The sequence below is a fragment of the Pistacia vera genome, unplaced genomic scaffold (genome assembly GCF_008641045.1).
Source record: "Pistacia vera cultivar Batoury unplaced genomic scaffold, PisVer_v2 Contig563, whole genome shotgun sequence".
Taxonomy (NCBI): domain Eukaryota; kingdom Viridiplantae; phylum Streptophyta; class Magnoliopsida; order Sapindales; family Anacardiaceae; genus Pistacia; species Pistacia vera.
In genome coordinates, this window is record NW_022196405.1 from 201,706 (window position 1) to 217,063 (window position 15,358).

At 35.6% G+C, this 15,358-nt stretch overlaps 2 protein-coding genes across 3 annotated transcripts; one reads left to right on the forward strand and one right to left on the reverse strand.

The window, feature by feature from the left end:
* The first annotated feature begins 231 nt into the window (after positions 1-231).
* LOC116108393 (putative chloride channel-like protein CLC-g) lies at positions 232-5,385 on the forward strand. Of its 2 annotated transcripts, none has more exons than XM_031394648.1 (7): positions 232-406; positions 500-700; positions 800-977; positions 1,755-2,017; positions 2,756-3,025; positions 3,120-4,248; positions 4,821-5,385. In XM_031394648.1, the coding sequence occupies exons 1-7, from the start codon at positions 240-242 to the stop codon at positions 4,953-4,955; spliced, it is 2,343 nt and encodes a 780-aa protein (XP_031250508.1). In that variant the 5' UTR covers positions 232-239; the 3' UTR covers positions 4,956-5,385. The 2 variants fall into 2 exon arrangements, with proteins under 2 accessions (XP_031250508.1, XP_031250509.1); XM_031394649.1 differs by having other exon boundaries at positions 273-406; positions 528-700.
* Positions 5,386-7,442: 2,057 nt separating this feature from the next.
* On the reverse strand, positions 7,443-15,079 carry LOC116108394 (calmodulin-binding receptor-like cytoplasmic kinase 3). The gene is made up of 8 exons (XM_031394650.1): positions 14,905-15,079; positions 13,973-14,648; positions 13,577-13,825; positions 13,025-13,287; positions 10,839-11,004; positions 10,664-10,753; positions 8,532-8,830; positions 7,443-7,847 (listed from the first exon to the last, which is right to left on the reverse strand). Exons 2-8 carry the CDS (start codon positions 14,259-14,261, stop codon positions 7,638-7,640), a joined length of 1,566 nt encoding a protein of 521 aa, XP_031250510.1. The 5' UTR covers positions 14,262-14,648; positions 14,905-15,079; the 3' UTR covers positions 7,443-7,637.
* Between the last annotated feature and the right edge of the window lie 279 nt (positions 15,080-15,358).

Below are 15,358 nucleotides of genomic sequence, written 5' to 3' on the forward strand. Positions count from 1 at the left end.
AAAAAAAAAAAAGAAAAGAAAAAAGAAATTCAATTCTCGCACGACACACACGAGGTTCCATGGCACAGAATATATGCAATGGTTGATGAATGGCAATGGAATGGCAACTTTTACTAAAACTCATACTCTTCACTAACTACAATAATTCTACCTTCTTACAAACTCTCACTCAACTGATTTTCAAATTTCACATAACCCAATATTTTCCTCACCAACTGAAAATCCCAGTCTCATAAATTATGTCCTCTACTGTTAACTCTTCAAACGACCATGACGATAACCATGTTCAAGATCAAGAATCTATCACCTTCCCTTTACTTCGCCGCGAAAGATCTCCCATTAATTCTAGCTCTCAAGTCGCCATCGTCGGCTCTTATGTCTGCCCCATTGAAAGTCTTGATTATGAGTAAAGTTTCAATCTTTACACCGCTTCAATTCCTCTTTATCGGTTTTGTTTTGTATTTTCATGTGGTTTTGTTTTTTTCTATTTTTTTTTTAGGATAGCTGAGAATGATTTTTTCAAGCAGGACTGGAGAACTCGTGGGAAAGCTTATATTTTTCAGTATATATTTATGAAGTGGTCTCTGTGTTTTTTGATTGGGTTGATTGTTGGGCTTATTGGGTTCTTCAATAATCTTGCTGTTGAGAATATTGCAGGGATCAAGTTTGTGGTTACTTCTAATATGATGTTAGCCTCCAAGTAAGTGCTATAAAAGACTTGGTTTTTGTTTTGAGCTTCTTCTTCTTTTTTTTTTTTTTCTTTTTTTTTGTGGGATTTATTTGTTTATTTGTATTACAGGTATGGATTCGCCTTTCTAGTGTTTTCTGTTTCTAATTTAGTACTCACTCTCTTGGCTGCTATCATCACCGCCTTTATTGCGCCAACGGCCACAGGTTCTGGTATCCCCGAAGTCAAGGCTTACCTGAACGGAGTGGACGCGCCTGGTATACTTTCATTTCGAACTATGATTGTTAAAGTAAGTTGTTTATGTTGTTTTGTAGTTACAAGAAGTTTTGTTGATTAGGATTGAGTGGTTCTGAGTGTTATGAGGCATGCCTAAGATGAATGTTGGGGATGATTGTTGGGTTAATGCTGGTTTTTCATTTGAGCTTCTGTGTGTATAAACTGTTATAAGTGTTATTGAGTATTTATGATCTCAATGTTTTTATGATTATGTTTTTTGCAATGTTACATTTACCACCCGAAAGTGTGATTGTAGGCATCCAAATCGTAAGATTTGTAATTAACTTACTTTTCCATCTTAATCGACAGTGTAAATACACCAGTGACCTTAAGATAGCTCTATACTGTTTTGTTGTAATTTTAGGATGAAATCATTTCCAGGTTGACTGAATTCTGAATAATAAAAATTTCAATACTTTGATTGATAAATGATTTATGTTCTGAAATTGGATACTGCAATCAGAAGAGGATGTTTTACCTGTGTTCCTCTTCAAATCTTCGAATCTATCTTGGATTAATCTGCTGGTATTATCTAATTTATCTTCTATTAGTATTTATGTATCTTTCCTCTGAAATAAATGCAACGTAATAAGATTTCTATTGGTTTTTTCACTGAGGTAATTCTTCTTACCTGTATAGGGGTTTTCTTTTATTAGACAGTATCAACAAAGCCCTTTGGTTGTCTTTGGATGTCCAACTCTCAGAAAAATAAGAATAAGTGCTTCAGATATCTTTATTTACGTTCATTGCTTTTTAGTAAAGGTATTGTTCATGTTTGCTCAATGTGCAGATTGTTGGAAGCATTTTTGCGGTGTCATCTTCTCTTCTGATTGGAAAGGCAGGGCCCATGGTACACACTGGTGCATGTGTTGCATCACTTCTGGGGCAGGGTGGGTCAAGTAAATATGGCCTAACATGGAAATGGTTACGTTTCTTCAAAAATGACCGAGATAGGCGAGATCTTGTAACATGCGGATCTGCTGCTGGAATTGCGGCTTCCTTCCGTGCTCCAGTTGGTGGTTTGCTGTTTGCTCTTGAAGAAATGGCATCTTGGTATGTAGAACTATCCAGCTGAACTTGCTTCTTATGTGTTTGATGGTCTCTTATTGTCTCTATCTTCATTTTCTTTCTTTCCAATGATTCTATGTTCTGGAAATCTAGATGTTTTCGTTTTTAAAGTATTGCTAAGTGTCATAGTTGAGAAAGTCAAATTATAGTGGTCATGCTGTGGGCAATATTACTGTTAGAGCTTAAATCTACTGTCAGCTTACGTAGCAGGTGTTAAGCCAAATTGACCAAGAGTTTCTGCGTTCAAAATCCTTACTAGATTAATGAAATTATAATAATTGATGGTTGTATTTGTGATGGTTGTTATATAGTTGTGGTCGGTCCACCTGCAAGTGCTCATAAAGGGGTGTATCAGAGCTTAAATTCTATTATTGGACATTTAATTATCAACTTTTAAATTTTTAGGTCAAATGATTGCTTAACAATTACATCTTTGTAGGTCTTACAAGTGGTATACAAGATGAATATTTTCATTCATCTTGAAGTAAATAAAGGTGGATTCTTTGGTGTTATAGGACATGATCATTATTTTTTCTACTTTTGATGTTACAAATCTGCATGTCCAATTTATTCTGAAATTGTGGTTTCCAAATGACATTACTATTCCTAAATTTGAAAAGAATACAAAAGTCTCAGTATTGGGGCTGCACACTGACAGTGCAAGTAATATGTAAGTTAAATCCCCTTATGTCAAACTTAATATCAAAAAATATTAATTTGCAGGTGGAGAAGTGCCCTTCTGTGGAGAGCTTTCTTCACAACTGCTATTGTTGCTATTCTGCTCAGGGCTCTAATTGATGTTTGCTTAAGTGGCAAGTGTGGACTATTTGGTAAAGGGGGGCTGATAATGTATGATGCATATTCGGCAAATATTTCATATCACCTTGTGGATCTTCCACCTGTACTTATTCTTGGAATTGTTGGGGGCATATTGGGGAGTTTCTATAATTTTCTTCTGGAGAAACTTCTCCGGGTTTACAATCTTATTAATGAGTAAGCTTCTACTTTTACGCTAAAATTGTGTCTCCAGTATCTGGTAAAATGTGATTTGCCAAGCTAATTTTTCCTTATATTTTCTCTTTTCCAGGAAAGGGGTTGCTTATAAAATCTTTCTTGCATTGTCAATCTCAATTTTCACATCCTGTCTTCTCTTTGGATTACCGTGGTTTGCAAAATGCCTTCCTTGCCCATCTGACACATCAGAACAATGTCCAACTATAGGCCGGTCTGGGAACTACAAGAAATTCCAATGTCCTCCTGGTCACTACAATGATCTTGCCAGCCTCATTTTTAATACAAATGATGATGCTATCAAAAATCTTTTCAGCAGCGGCACTGATTCTGAGTTTCAATATTCGTCAATTATTATATTCTTTATCACCTGCTTTTTTCTAAGTATTCTTAGCTATGGGATTGTTGCTCCTGCTGGTCTTTTTGTACCTGTCATTGTTACAGGGGCATCTTATGGGCGTTTTGTTGGAATGTTAGTTGGTCATCACACAAGTCTTAATCATGGCCTCTATGCTGTGCTTGGTGCTGCCTCATTACTTGGTGGATCTATGAGGATGACAGTTTCTTTGTGTGTTATTATCCTCGAACTTACCAATAATCTACTATTGCTACCCTTGATAATGTTGGTTCTTCTAGTTTCAAAGACTGTAGCAGATGCTTTTAATGGCAACATATATGACCTTATCATGAAGGCAAAAGGCTTTCCTTATCTAGAAACTCATGCTGAGCCTTATATGAGGCAGCTGACAGTTGCTGACGTTGTTACGGGCCCACTCCAGTTTTTTCATGGCATTGAGAAGGTTGGTAATGTGGTTCATGTTCTCAAAACTACTAGGCATAACGGGTTTCCTGTGATTGATGAGCATCCAGTTTCCGAAAAACCAGTCCTCTATGGTTTAATCCTTCGGGCCCATCTTCTTACATTGCTAAAGAAAAAAGCTTTTTTAACTACTCCAGAGCCAGTTGGCGTAGAAGCTTTTACACAGTTCTCAGCGGTTGATTTTGCAAAGAGGGGTTCAGGCAATTTTGACAACATAGAAGACATCCACTTATCGTTGGAAGAGATGGAATTGTTCTTAGATCTGCATCCTTTTACTAATGCATCACCTTATACTGTTGTAGAGACAATGTCACTAGCAAAGGCTCTTGTTCTTTTCCGGGAAGTTGCTTTGAGGCACCTGCTGGTGATACCTAAGACCTCTGGTGTAAGTCATTTTCCATTTCTGCTACCTTTCAGTTAGTCCTGAATTATAAGATATCTTTTCCTAAGTGGTCCATATTTTTTTTTTTTTTTTTTATTTTCCGTTTTTATGCAGTTATCTATATTTGCCAATAATTGAAAAGTCACCAACATGAATTAGGGTTTTGAACTTCCATTTTTGATGTTTTGAACTTCATTGTCCAATATTACCCGGATTCACATGTGCAGATGAAATTTTAGTGCCCAATGATTCCATTTTTCTTTTTTCCCATAATTCTCTGGTTTCAATAGTTTTATTTATTGTCAATAGTTTTTATCAATAATAAGGGCTTGTTTTGGCACCGTTGTCAGGACTTCTGATGTGGTAGTTAGAGGCTTATGTCCCCGTCTTTGTGGGCGGTTGTGCCTTTTATTGTCCTTGCCTGAGCTCTTATCTCCTCTTTCTCTTGTGTTTTCTGATGGTGGTCAAAGGTTATCTATCATTTGACATAAAGGAGGTTCTATTTCTTTCTGTTTTTCATAAGAAACAATGTCAATTCTCTTACCATGTTTGGATTTGATGCTTCTTAATTGCAGAGATCGCCTGTAGTGGGTATATTGACAAGGCACGATTTCATGCCAGTACATATACTGGGTTTGCATCCTTTGCTGGTAAGGAGTAGGTGGAAAAGGTTAAGAGTTCGCTTCCCCCAAATACTCAGATTCTTTTAGAAAATCTCAGTCAAGCATTGGATCCTACCTTCAACAATAAGACTGTAAATAGTCTTATTCAGCTGCATACAGTTACAGCATTCAATTATATCCATTCCAGAGCTGAATACGAGCAGATGGGAGCATATCGGCATGTCTATAAGGTGTATGAGTAGGTGATTTTATGATGATGAGCTATTAGTGATGAGTTTTGCTCTGGTTAAGTATCTGTACACTATTTAACTCCTAGTATATAAATTTTTTATTGCTTCACACAAGAATTTTTTGTTGAAATTATTCATAAAGGGCTTTGAGAAGATTGAGGTGTTGTATAGTTGCTAGCCTGCCTTCAGATGAAACAAGTGAAGTGGGAAATTTTTTACTATTTTTATGCTAGAGGGACTTCTGTATTGTACGAGTGACACCTTGTTATAGCAGTATCTATTTAGTACGGTCAAGAAGTTATTATTTCAAAAAGAACTTTACAAAGTTATTCTTTAAGCACTAATGTTATTGGATCTTCAATTATAATATTACTAGTCAATGGATTTCACTGAACATGTAAATGGGTTGGATTGATAGTAAATGTCTGGTGTTAAAAGCTCTGTTTTAAAAATCGGATCGGACCGGCCGGTCCAACTGATTGGATCGGGACTGGGGGCCTTCTCCGGGTCAGGTCACTCTTTTTAACTGTTTCAAGTTTAAAATATAACAAATACGCCTCTGATTAATACGCATCAGTTCTTGAAGGTTTCAAATCTAGCAAACACACCCTATGGCCAAATGCAAATCGACAATGACCTCCCTTTTTCTGGCGACCTCCCACCTTCCCTAACTGTCGGAAACCACCTTCTAACTTTCTCCGACGCTGTCACATTTCATCTCCAGTCGTCACGTGATGTTTCGTCGTCCACCTTCGCCGCGTGATTTTTCTTTCATTTCCCGGCGTCGATCGGCCTTCTCCGGCATCGACAAGCTTCCTCAGCCACCGATCTACCTTCTCCCAAGCTCTCTTGCCGTCGTTCACAAAGATCCAGTCATCTCACCAAAAAAAGCCACCGCGACCATTGACTTCCACCACCGATCTGTCATTTTCCGGCGATGCCTCTACTTGTTAGTTGCCGATTCGCCCTCCCCATCATCCGATCTACCCTCCCTAGTGTGTCACCGCTGCTCTCCCAATCGATCGCCGATTTGCATTTGGCTAGAGTTGTGTTTGCTAGATTTCAAACCTATAGGGTCTGATGGTATTTATCAGGGGTGTTTTTGTTAGATTTTAAACCTGTCAAACCATCGGTTCAACCGGCGGTCCAACCGGTTGGACTGGTTGAACTGTGACCCAGCCATCAGAGCGGGTTGCTCTTCGGTTCGGTTTTTAAAACAATGGTTAAAAGTTAAAACAAGTAGAATCAAATGTGTGAAATATCACCAAAAAGAAGTTCCCTCCTTTATGATGCCTTTGATTCTGTCGTTGTTTCAGTGAAATATATCATTAGTCTAGTTATTTACAGAAATTTGACATTAAAAAATAATAGTTATTAAAACTTAAGATTATCAATTTACCCAATAATGGCTTACTGCCACCATGTATTGGTTTTGTCACAATTAATCAAATATATAACTTGTTCTCATAAAATGTATGTGACACTTTATTACCAGTGTTTTAAAACTTAGCCCAATCGGTTGAATTGGGACTCGAGGTCTTCACCGGGCCGGGTTACCAATTTTACTGTTCATGGCAAACTCTAGAAATTGGAGTGATGATCGGTAAACAATTGGTGGTTAGGATGTTATGAGTGCCGATGAGTCAAAAGGTGGTGATAAAGGTGATTTCCAATGAGTAAAACGATTGGAGATCACAAAAATAAATCAGTTGGTGAGACAAACGAGGATGGGATGAGATGAGTTTTGGTCAGAAGGCTTAGGGGAGAGTTTCCGTAGTGATGGAGTGTGTTGTCGATTAGCTTGGGTTATCGATGCCGATCGTGTAATTTCAAGTGTTTTTGTAGGATTTCGAACTTGTATGGACTTATGTATAATTTTTGAGGGTGTTTTTACTAGATTTCAAACCTTTTTACATACTAACACCACTAATTTGACCCCCTAGTCAAACCGGTTCAACCGATGAACCAAAACCCAACCACTTTACCGGGTTTCACCCCAAGCCTGGTTTTAAAACCCGACTATTACAACAATGTGCTAAAACACATTTAACAAAAAACAAACCACCAAAAGAGCACAAACTTCTAGATTTGCTGCTTTGTGATGAAAATATTTTCTTACAACATAAAAGACAAAAGGATCACAGTACAATATTAGATCCAGAAATGTTGCAGGAGCAATTGCTTCATGAAAGAAAAATGTCTTTCTTAAAATATGAAATATCAATTATCAATTTGTCAAAAATGTCACTTTTATCAGTTTGGAGGGCTACATTCCACAAGAGAATCATTCTCATAAACAATAAATAAGCTGTACCCAAACAAAAGCCAAAGCCAAAGCCAGGAAACCTTAGAAGCAAATAATTATATGCAATAATTTGAAGAACACCAAATATATTAACACATTTCTATGAACGAAAAAAGTCAAAGAGGTAAAAAGTGGAAAAGCTTTGCTAAAGGCCAAAATCCAATTCTTCAAGATAAGCTAACAACAAACTCTTTATATTGAATACACAAAACACTCAGTCTCAAATTTGCAATGTTACCCTTTCTTTACACTCTTTAGATAGTCTGCCCTTATTACCCACAATTGCTCTCCCACAGATTTCATGTCCGGTCGATCGTTTCGTATCGGTGCTGCACACTGAATTGCCAAACCAAACATTTTCTGGAGAATATCTACATCTACTACTTCATTCATCAAAGGATCCACCATGTCAAATACGGTTCCTTCATTGAACTTCTTGAAGACCTGCACAATCAAAACCACACATTCTGAAAGCTTTAACCCAGCATCTAACCTTTTTTTTTCGGATTAAAGATTAGTATTTGTAATCATTTCTGAAGGTATTGAAGCTCAGATGGGAGAACTGAATAACAGTTTAAATAAAAGCTGACTTGGAGTACCCCTGCATTGATAGTAGCAGGCATCTCCGTTTGTAAGAATTCCCCTAATTCGATGCGTGTTAAATTCAAGTGACAAAGGTCCAAGTTCCTAACTTTATTGACTTCTTTTAAAATAGGTGAAGTGTACTTCGCCATCCTGGGCAGAATTCTTTAGTCATATTTGTAGTTCTCACTCAATTAGATGTCCTACCTCCTCTCAATTTATCTATGATCAATATGCCTACAGATGAAAAGTTCTAACTATTCACGCAGAACTCACTAGTAGTATTGGAAATATTCAGTATCATAAGAACAAACATTTCTGATATTTCTATAAACATTCTTAACAATTGAGCTAGAGTTGGTTCAGGCCAGCTCTTAAGACAATATATCGTCCAGTAAGTAGACTATATGGGTGTAGAAGGTATAAATATCTTTTATTAGTGCAGGAGGTCTCACTTAATTATGTATAATGATCCATCAAATTGGGTCAGGAGCAATCACAACTCTTGACAAAATAAAAATGTTGTCAAAAGGAACACAATCTTACCCATCTAAGAGTCACCCGCTCATCAACTGGCTTCTTCAACTCCACAGGACGGCGGCCTGTCAGAATTTCAAGAAGTAAAATTCCAAATGAGTATACATCACTCTTGGGGGTGAGCTGATAGGTCTTCATATACTCTGGATCAAGGTAGCCAACTGTCCCTTTCACTTTGGTTGAAATGTGTGTTTGATCAGAATTCATTGGACCAAGTCTGGCAAATCCAAAATCAGCCACTTTTGCTCTCATGCTCTCTGTCAGTAGAATATTGGATGACTTCACATCTCGGTGTATTATTTGTTTCTCTGTTTCAAGAAAGAATATAAGGTTAGGCACTAATTTCATTTATGTAAAATTCACAGTCGTATATACCAATAAGGCTACAAATGTAGAAGTCAAATGAGAATTACAAAAGCAATGGATCAGGACATGGAAACTTATGAAATAATTTGTGTGATTATAATTGAATATCTTTTATCTTATCACTAATATTGGGATTTCGTGGTCAAAGAAGAAACCTGTTTTCTAACTTGCATTGAAATCCAAAGGCAGTATCCAGTATCCACTAGCACCAATCAAATAGAAATATGAATACAATCAAGTCTTGATTCTATTACTTGGTATAAATTCCAAGCCTTGAAGTAGTAAAATCTTTGTTCAGGTTTAGCTAACCATCATAGTGGAATCATATATATGTTGTTCTTCGACAAAAATATTCAAATCTCTGATGCATTTAATGTGCTTAATTAGTCCTATTTTTAAAAACACAATTTCATTGGAAAATTCTTCTTTTTCCACATAAAATAAATTTATCCTACATGTATGATAATTAATGTTGAAAAAAGGAATTAATATCATGAACTCATGTTTAATATTTAAATTCTAGGTAATTGAATCCTTGAAAATTTTATAAAGATGTTATAAGCAATCAAGATAATTATAAATCACAAAAAGAAATATTTAAAGAATCCTAAAATACTAAAATCTTTCATCTAAGTTGTAAACCTTTGATTTCAGAAAAGTACATGAGACATTGACTGAGAAACACAGAAAGTCCAGCTCAAGAACATTCTCATGAACCAATAATTGTCTAAAATAAAAGGAGAGATATTTTCAACCGGTGAACACGAACAAACAGAACAAATAAATAAGGTAAGGATGTTTTCTGACCGCAGCCCTCATAATAACATAATAACTATCTTAAGTAAAACCAATTTAATTAGGTAATTTGGAAGTTTATATGGTAAGCACAGCAGAAATGAAAACAAACATAATTAACTGAGAATGCGGGAACAATTGAATGAAATAAAAGCACCCGGGAAAAGAAATCAAGTTGGATTGAAAGGATGTTGGCAATGTAAAACAAAAAATTGATAAAACAGAACAGGCCAGAATATCATATCTATAACAAACACTGCAGTGGCAAGCTGTGATGTGAAATTGTTCATATTAAAATTTCTTGAAAAGCAGAGTAGCAGAAAAGGAGAGACGAGGTAGGCAGGGCACCAAGGGGTAGAAGTTGTTTTTTTGAAATTATAACGAAATTTATATCAGTTTTTGATAACAGTGCTTTCAGATAAGTTAGATGAATACAGGCATTGTTTATAATTTTGTCACCCTACATGGTTCACAGCGCATTATTTTTTTCATTAGTGTAATGGCTTACCACAAACTAACACAGGGGTAAAGGGTAGTCCTTAAGTTTTCATCAACAAAATTTTGAAATTTTAAACCAGGTATTTCAAGCTATTTAGTTATAATATACAATTCTTTCAGTTTACTATTCATTCTCTGAAGTTTGGACTTCCTGTTCCCTTATTTAAACTCTTTCTCTAGCAATTCTATTACTAATAAACTCCTTGTTTCCTATAAAAGAAAGTACATTCCACACAATTCTTTGTTCTTTCTACTCAGTCTTCTCCAACTGGAAAACCTTATAGTAATATTTGAATGAACCATCAATAGGGTCCATAGCATAGTGGTAGAGCATTTGACTGCTAAGAGGTCACCGGTTTGAACCTGGTTGGGCCCTAGAAAACTTTCATTCTTTTTTTTTTTTATTTAAAAAAAAAAAACAACTTCAATGAATTTTCTATGATAATACCAAAACAATTTTAACTAACTGGAACATTTTTCACCTGAATACAGATGGAGATATGTTAGACCGTGAGCAACATCAATGGCTATCTCAAGCCGCTGATTGAAATCAAGGATTTTTCCATGCTGACCTGTCAAAAATAATAACAAAAGATTAGTATTGACATTATGACTTGAAAAGAAATCATCGCCAATCTAACAGTTGAGTTATCTTACCATCCAAGTGTTCCCTAAGAGTACCATTTGGTACAAACTCTGTAATGATAAGGCGCTCATTTCCTTTGTCAATAAAACCAAGTAGTTTCACCAAATTCCGATGATCAATTTTGGCTAGGAGTTCAACTTCACTACTGAATTCAGTTCGCAGACTGTCAAATTGTTCCTGCACATTTTTTCCCATTAACAAAGAGAAATACTGTAAGAATTTAAGAATATTCATCCGATAAATCCATTAATGCAAAAAGTAATAACTGATACTACTTTAAGTAAACTTAAAAAACAAAAAAAAGCCACATGGAGAATTCTGAAATAATATTCTGCGCAGAAGTTGTTATGTCATTAGATGAGCAGCCCTTCATGACATTTGATTAATTTGGACCATTTCATCAACCTAGCTTTAGAATATTCAAACCCTGAATAGACACTATGTGAACACTTGTCATTCTTGTTAATCAAACACCCAGAGCATCCATTAACCTTGCCGTTGGCACCTCTAATAGAAAGTAAAAGTGAAATTCTAATATATATCTATATATATATATATATATAAGGGAAAAAAAGGGCCAAGTGTATATATATATATATTGTGAACACTTGTCATCTTGTTAATCAAACACCCAGAGCATCCATTAACCTTGCTGTTGGCACCCTAGAAAGTAAAAGTGATTCTATATATATATATTATATATAATATATATATAAAAGGGAAAAAAGGGCCAAGTTTGATATATATATAAACTTAGCCCTTTTTTCCCTTTTTTCTCTCTCCTGTTTTCCTCCTTTTCAAGGTAAACGATATAAAATTTTATTTATAACAAAATTATCAATTTTCTAACCTTCTTTCTCCATTCAAATCCCTAAACACATTCCTAAACCAACAAGATAACAAATTGGAATCCAATGAAAAATTGCCAACCAATGAAAAATTCTCAACCAAAGGGCACTTGGCATAAAACAAAACTCAAATGCCACCACAAGACTTTGAGTTATATGAAATGGTGGATTGCACATAGCTCATAACTGTCCCCCTGGAAACCACCATTTACAGAAAATTGTACTTAACCTTACTTAGGAAAAACCCAATAGGATAAAAACCTAAGCAAAGAAACACAATTATTGATAAACTGTAAAATGGTGTATGGCATAGAAAACGACAGCTTAATAAGCAACCAAATGAAATCATGTTTCTTTTTGCTACAATGAGGGGGAGCATTATCAAGAGGAGGACACTAGAAGAGAGCTAATGAAAGGGACATATGTGCACTGTATTATGATAGGAACCCACTCTCAAATTGATAGAAATTGGATTGGGCGTGAGCCTTGATAGGAATTAGGCTGAGCAATGGTCCTTTGGTGGGCTTGGGTAGAACTCTCCTTGGAAACCGGCTTACCAAGGGAGGGTGCCCAAGCCCTTACAAACCACATGTCCACCCCTTTTCCCTCTCAATGTGGGATCCTAACATATTCCTATAGACTTTAGTGAACAAATATATACAAGTATTTTCATACCTTCATTCCATGTTAGGATGGGGTTTTGTAAGTTAGTAACTGAGTAGATAGTAAGAGGAATATAATATCTAAATCTACATTCACGAAGCTTTTAGCTTAACTAGATCTTCATCCTTATCCTTAAACATTGCTTGGAATGACAAGACATCCATGCCAATCATAGAAACGTATCTTGTTACTTCTAAAGAATTCTATTTTGAGGACATCAACCTACATGGATGACGCTTGGATGTCGAAGGGGTAGTTTCGCTAATTAGAACCCATTGTTTTAGAGCATTACAAAGTAGTTTAACTAGCAAAAATCAAATGCTCTCTTCAATAGTAGGAAATTAATGAAGATCAAATGGGTACCCATGCATCTATAGGAGATGCAAACATAGATCCAAGGGCTCATGTATGCTTTAATTGGTTATTTTGGGATAATATTCATACAATATTGTAATTCAAGGATTTTCATATTAGAAATACTATTTAATGTAATTTCCTTTTGTGTTTGATAATCAAAAATCTTAATCTGTAGTCTTTTTCCTCTCCTCTTCTCTCTCATTCTTCTCCTTTGTTCTTTCTTTGTACTTCCTCTTTTCTTTCTCTCTCCCCCTCTATTTCTCTTATATTTTTCCATCATCAATCTTCTAACATTATAGAATATGAATTTTAAGAATTTTTAACATTACCTTCTTTGCTCGTTTTATGGCGACCACCTGGCCATCTTCTAGCTTGGCTTTGAAGACAGTTCCAAAACCACCTTCACCAATTTGTAGAGATGGTGAGAAATTATGTGTAGCTTTGATAACCTGACTCATATTGAGATGTATCGATCCAATTCTACTGAGTTTTGGAGACATAGTGAATCTGGAAGGACTTGGTGGTACCCTAAGCGGACTTGGAGGAATCTTTTCAGAAGCAGAATTCATTTCGAAGGAGGAAACAGAATCCACTGCAAGAACAGAATTTCGCATGTCACAACAAAATCAAGAACTAACCATCCAAAATTTTGTCAAGATTTTGATAAAGCCTCAGCCAAGATATGAAAATGAAAAGAAAACAAATACTCAGAAACATAAAGGAGGAAACCAAGTGTATAAATCTCAGAAAACTGAACTTGCAGAAAAGATAAAACTGATTCAGTCGTCAAAGCTGCATCTATTTATTAAAGCTAATCCATGGCAATAAATGGTTAAATTTTTTACATCATTATTATTACAAGACTTTAATAAAAAACTTACTTGAATTCAGGTCCTTGGAGAGAACAGTATGCGCAGTGGTTTTCCTTCTTCTATAGAAACAGGGACAGATTACAGCACAAGACAAGAAGAAAAAAATTCCAGCTGCTGCTATACCAACTTTTTTCGGGGTCGAAAGAGATTTGGGATCATTCTCGTCTTCTATTGGAGGAATAGGATGTTTACCGTTAGTTTTGGGTTCTTCCATATCCTTTTGCAAAATTTTTCTTCCAGTCTTGTAAGGCAACTCAGCTGTGAAAAAGATAACACATTGATAATAGTTCCGAGAGTTTTACCATAAGTTTTGACTAATATTCATTAACCAAAACAATATCAAATACTATTACTAATTAATCCTTTAATAGAAAAGACAAACAAAAATTTCATATTGGCACATACCTAGAGAAAGGTCCAACCCACAGTAATCACTTCCAAAGAATCCTTCGAAGGCACAATGATTTGCATAGTGAAATTGGAGAGCCTTACAAAACTTCGTTTTGTCCACCAGATTTCCATTTATATAAAATAATTCAACATCATAAGAATTTAAATATGCTATGAGACCAGCGCCGCAATCGTTTGAATGTGTAGCAAATCCAGAGACAAAGATTCCCGGCAATTGTACAAATAGCAGTAGACTAAACAAAGTACCCACCATTCTCAACGAAATAATCTGCCCCATTTCCATCTTTCTAATTCAACAGATCGTCTAAGCATCTCTATATGTAGAGATATTAACAACTAAGGAAATTTAAAAGCCGAAACTGAAATCCAATTCCAGAAGCTTATGAAACCCGCTCAGTATTGTTTAAAACAAGCCACCAAAAAGACAACACCAGGAAACCCAGTTCCCAAACTTCAAACACCACTGATTTCTGAGTTCAAGAGCCCAAACACAATTACAAAAAGGCGAGTTTCATATCTCACAATAACGGTAAATCCTAATTCAATATTGAAGATACAGTTACCAAATTGATTCAATAAATGAAACTCGGATTGACTTCGAAATAATTCAGTAAAATCTCCAGCAATCAGCAGCGAAACTCCACCGAGGCTTCAGCCCAAGTTCATCATACTGCAAAACAAGTATAACAAATTCCCAATTGAAACAAAAGCTACAAATTCAAAGACAAAACCTCAAAATTGAACTAGATTCACCACAAGCCAGTTCGCAAAAACCAAGAACTAAACTAAAACGAAGTCCGAAGAAACATCTTCAACTTCACAATTCAAACAACAAACTAAAAGAATTCAACTGAAAAATGAAAACAACACTCTGCAGCTAAAGATTAAAAAAAAAAAAACACAGCTAAGCATAAAAAAGAACAAACCTGAAAGCTAGAGATGGAAAGAGAGACAAAAAAAATAAATGAAGAGATGCTGAGAGTAATTGAGGAATAAAAATAGAAAAAGAGTAAGAAAGGGGGTATTTTTGATGAATCGAAGGTGAAGATGGTGCGGTTTTGATGATGTAACAGATGGCCGTCTAAATGAACTATAAAATCATCAAAATAAAACAAAACTATACACAATGTTGACATTGTTGACTGCTGCGAATCTTCTTCGTCGCCTCCGTTGTTGTCCATGGGCATTTTCGTCATTTGGTCTACTTATTTTACACGTATATATTTTTCAATTTTCTATCGTAACTTTTCGGAATGGACTTCTGTAATTAGATACGAAACTTCTGCTTTAGAGTCAATGTCACTTTGATCCAGTAAAATATGAAACAGTATAAGGGTATAGTTATCATTTCATAAATTTTAAGGATAGTAAAACGAAATT

Bases quoted from the DNA above. Each gene is read 5' to 3' on its own strand.
- LOC116108393 (XM_031394648.1), top strand. From the start codon at position 240: ATGTCCTCTACTGTTAACTCTTCAAACGACCATGACGATAACCATGTT. The intron at 978-1,754 runs GTAAGTTGTTTA...CTCAATGTGCAG, and splicing joins TTCGAACTATGATTGTTAAA to ATTGTTGGAAGCATTTTTGC. The intron at 4,249-4,820 runs GTAAGTCATTTT...TCTTAATTGCAG, and splicing joins TGATACCTAAGACCTCTGGT to AGATCGCCTGTAGTGGGTAT.
- LOC116108394 (XM_031394650.1), bottom strand. From the start codon at position 14,261: ATGGAAATGGGGCAGATTATTTCGTTGAGAATGGTGGGTACTTTGTTT. The intron at 13,288-13,576 runs GTAAGTTTTTTA...CTGTTCTTGCAG, and splicing joins CTCCAAGGACCTGAATTCAA to TGGATTCTGTTTCCTCCTTC. The intron at 8,831-10,663 runs GTGAAAAATGTT...TTCTTGAAACAG, and splicing joins ATATCTCCATCTGTATTCAG to AGAAACAAATAATACACCGA.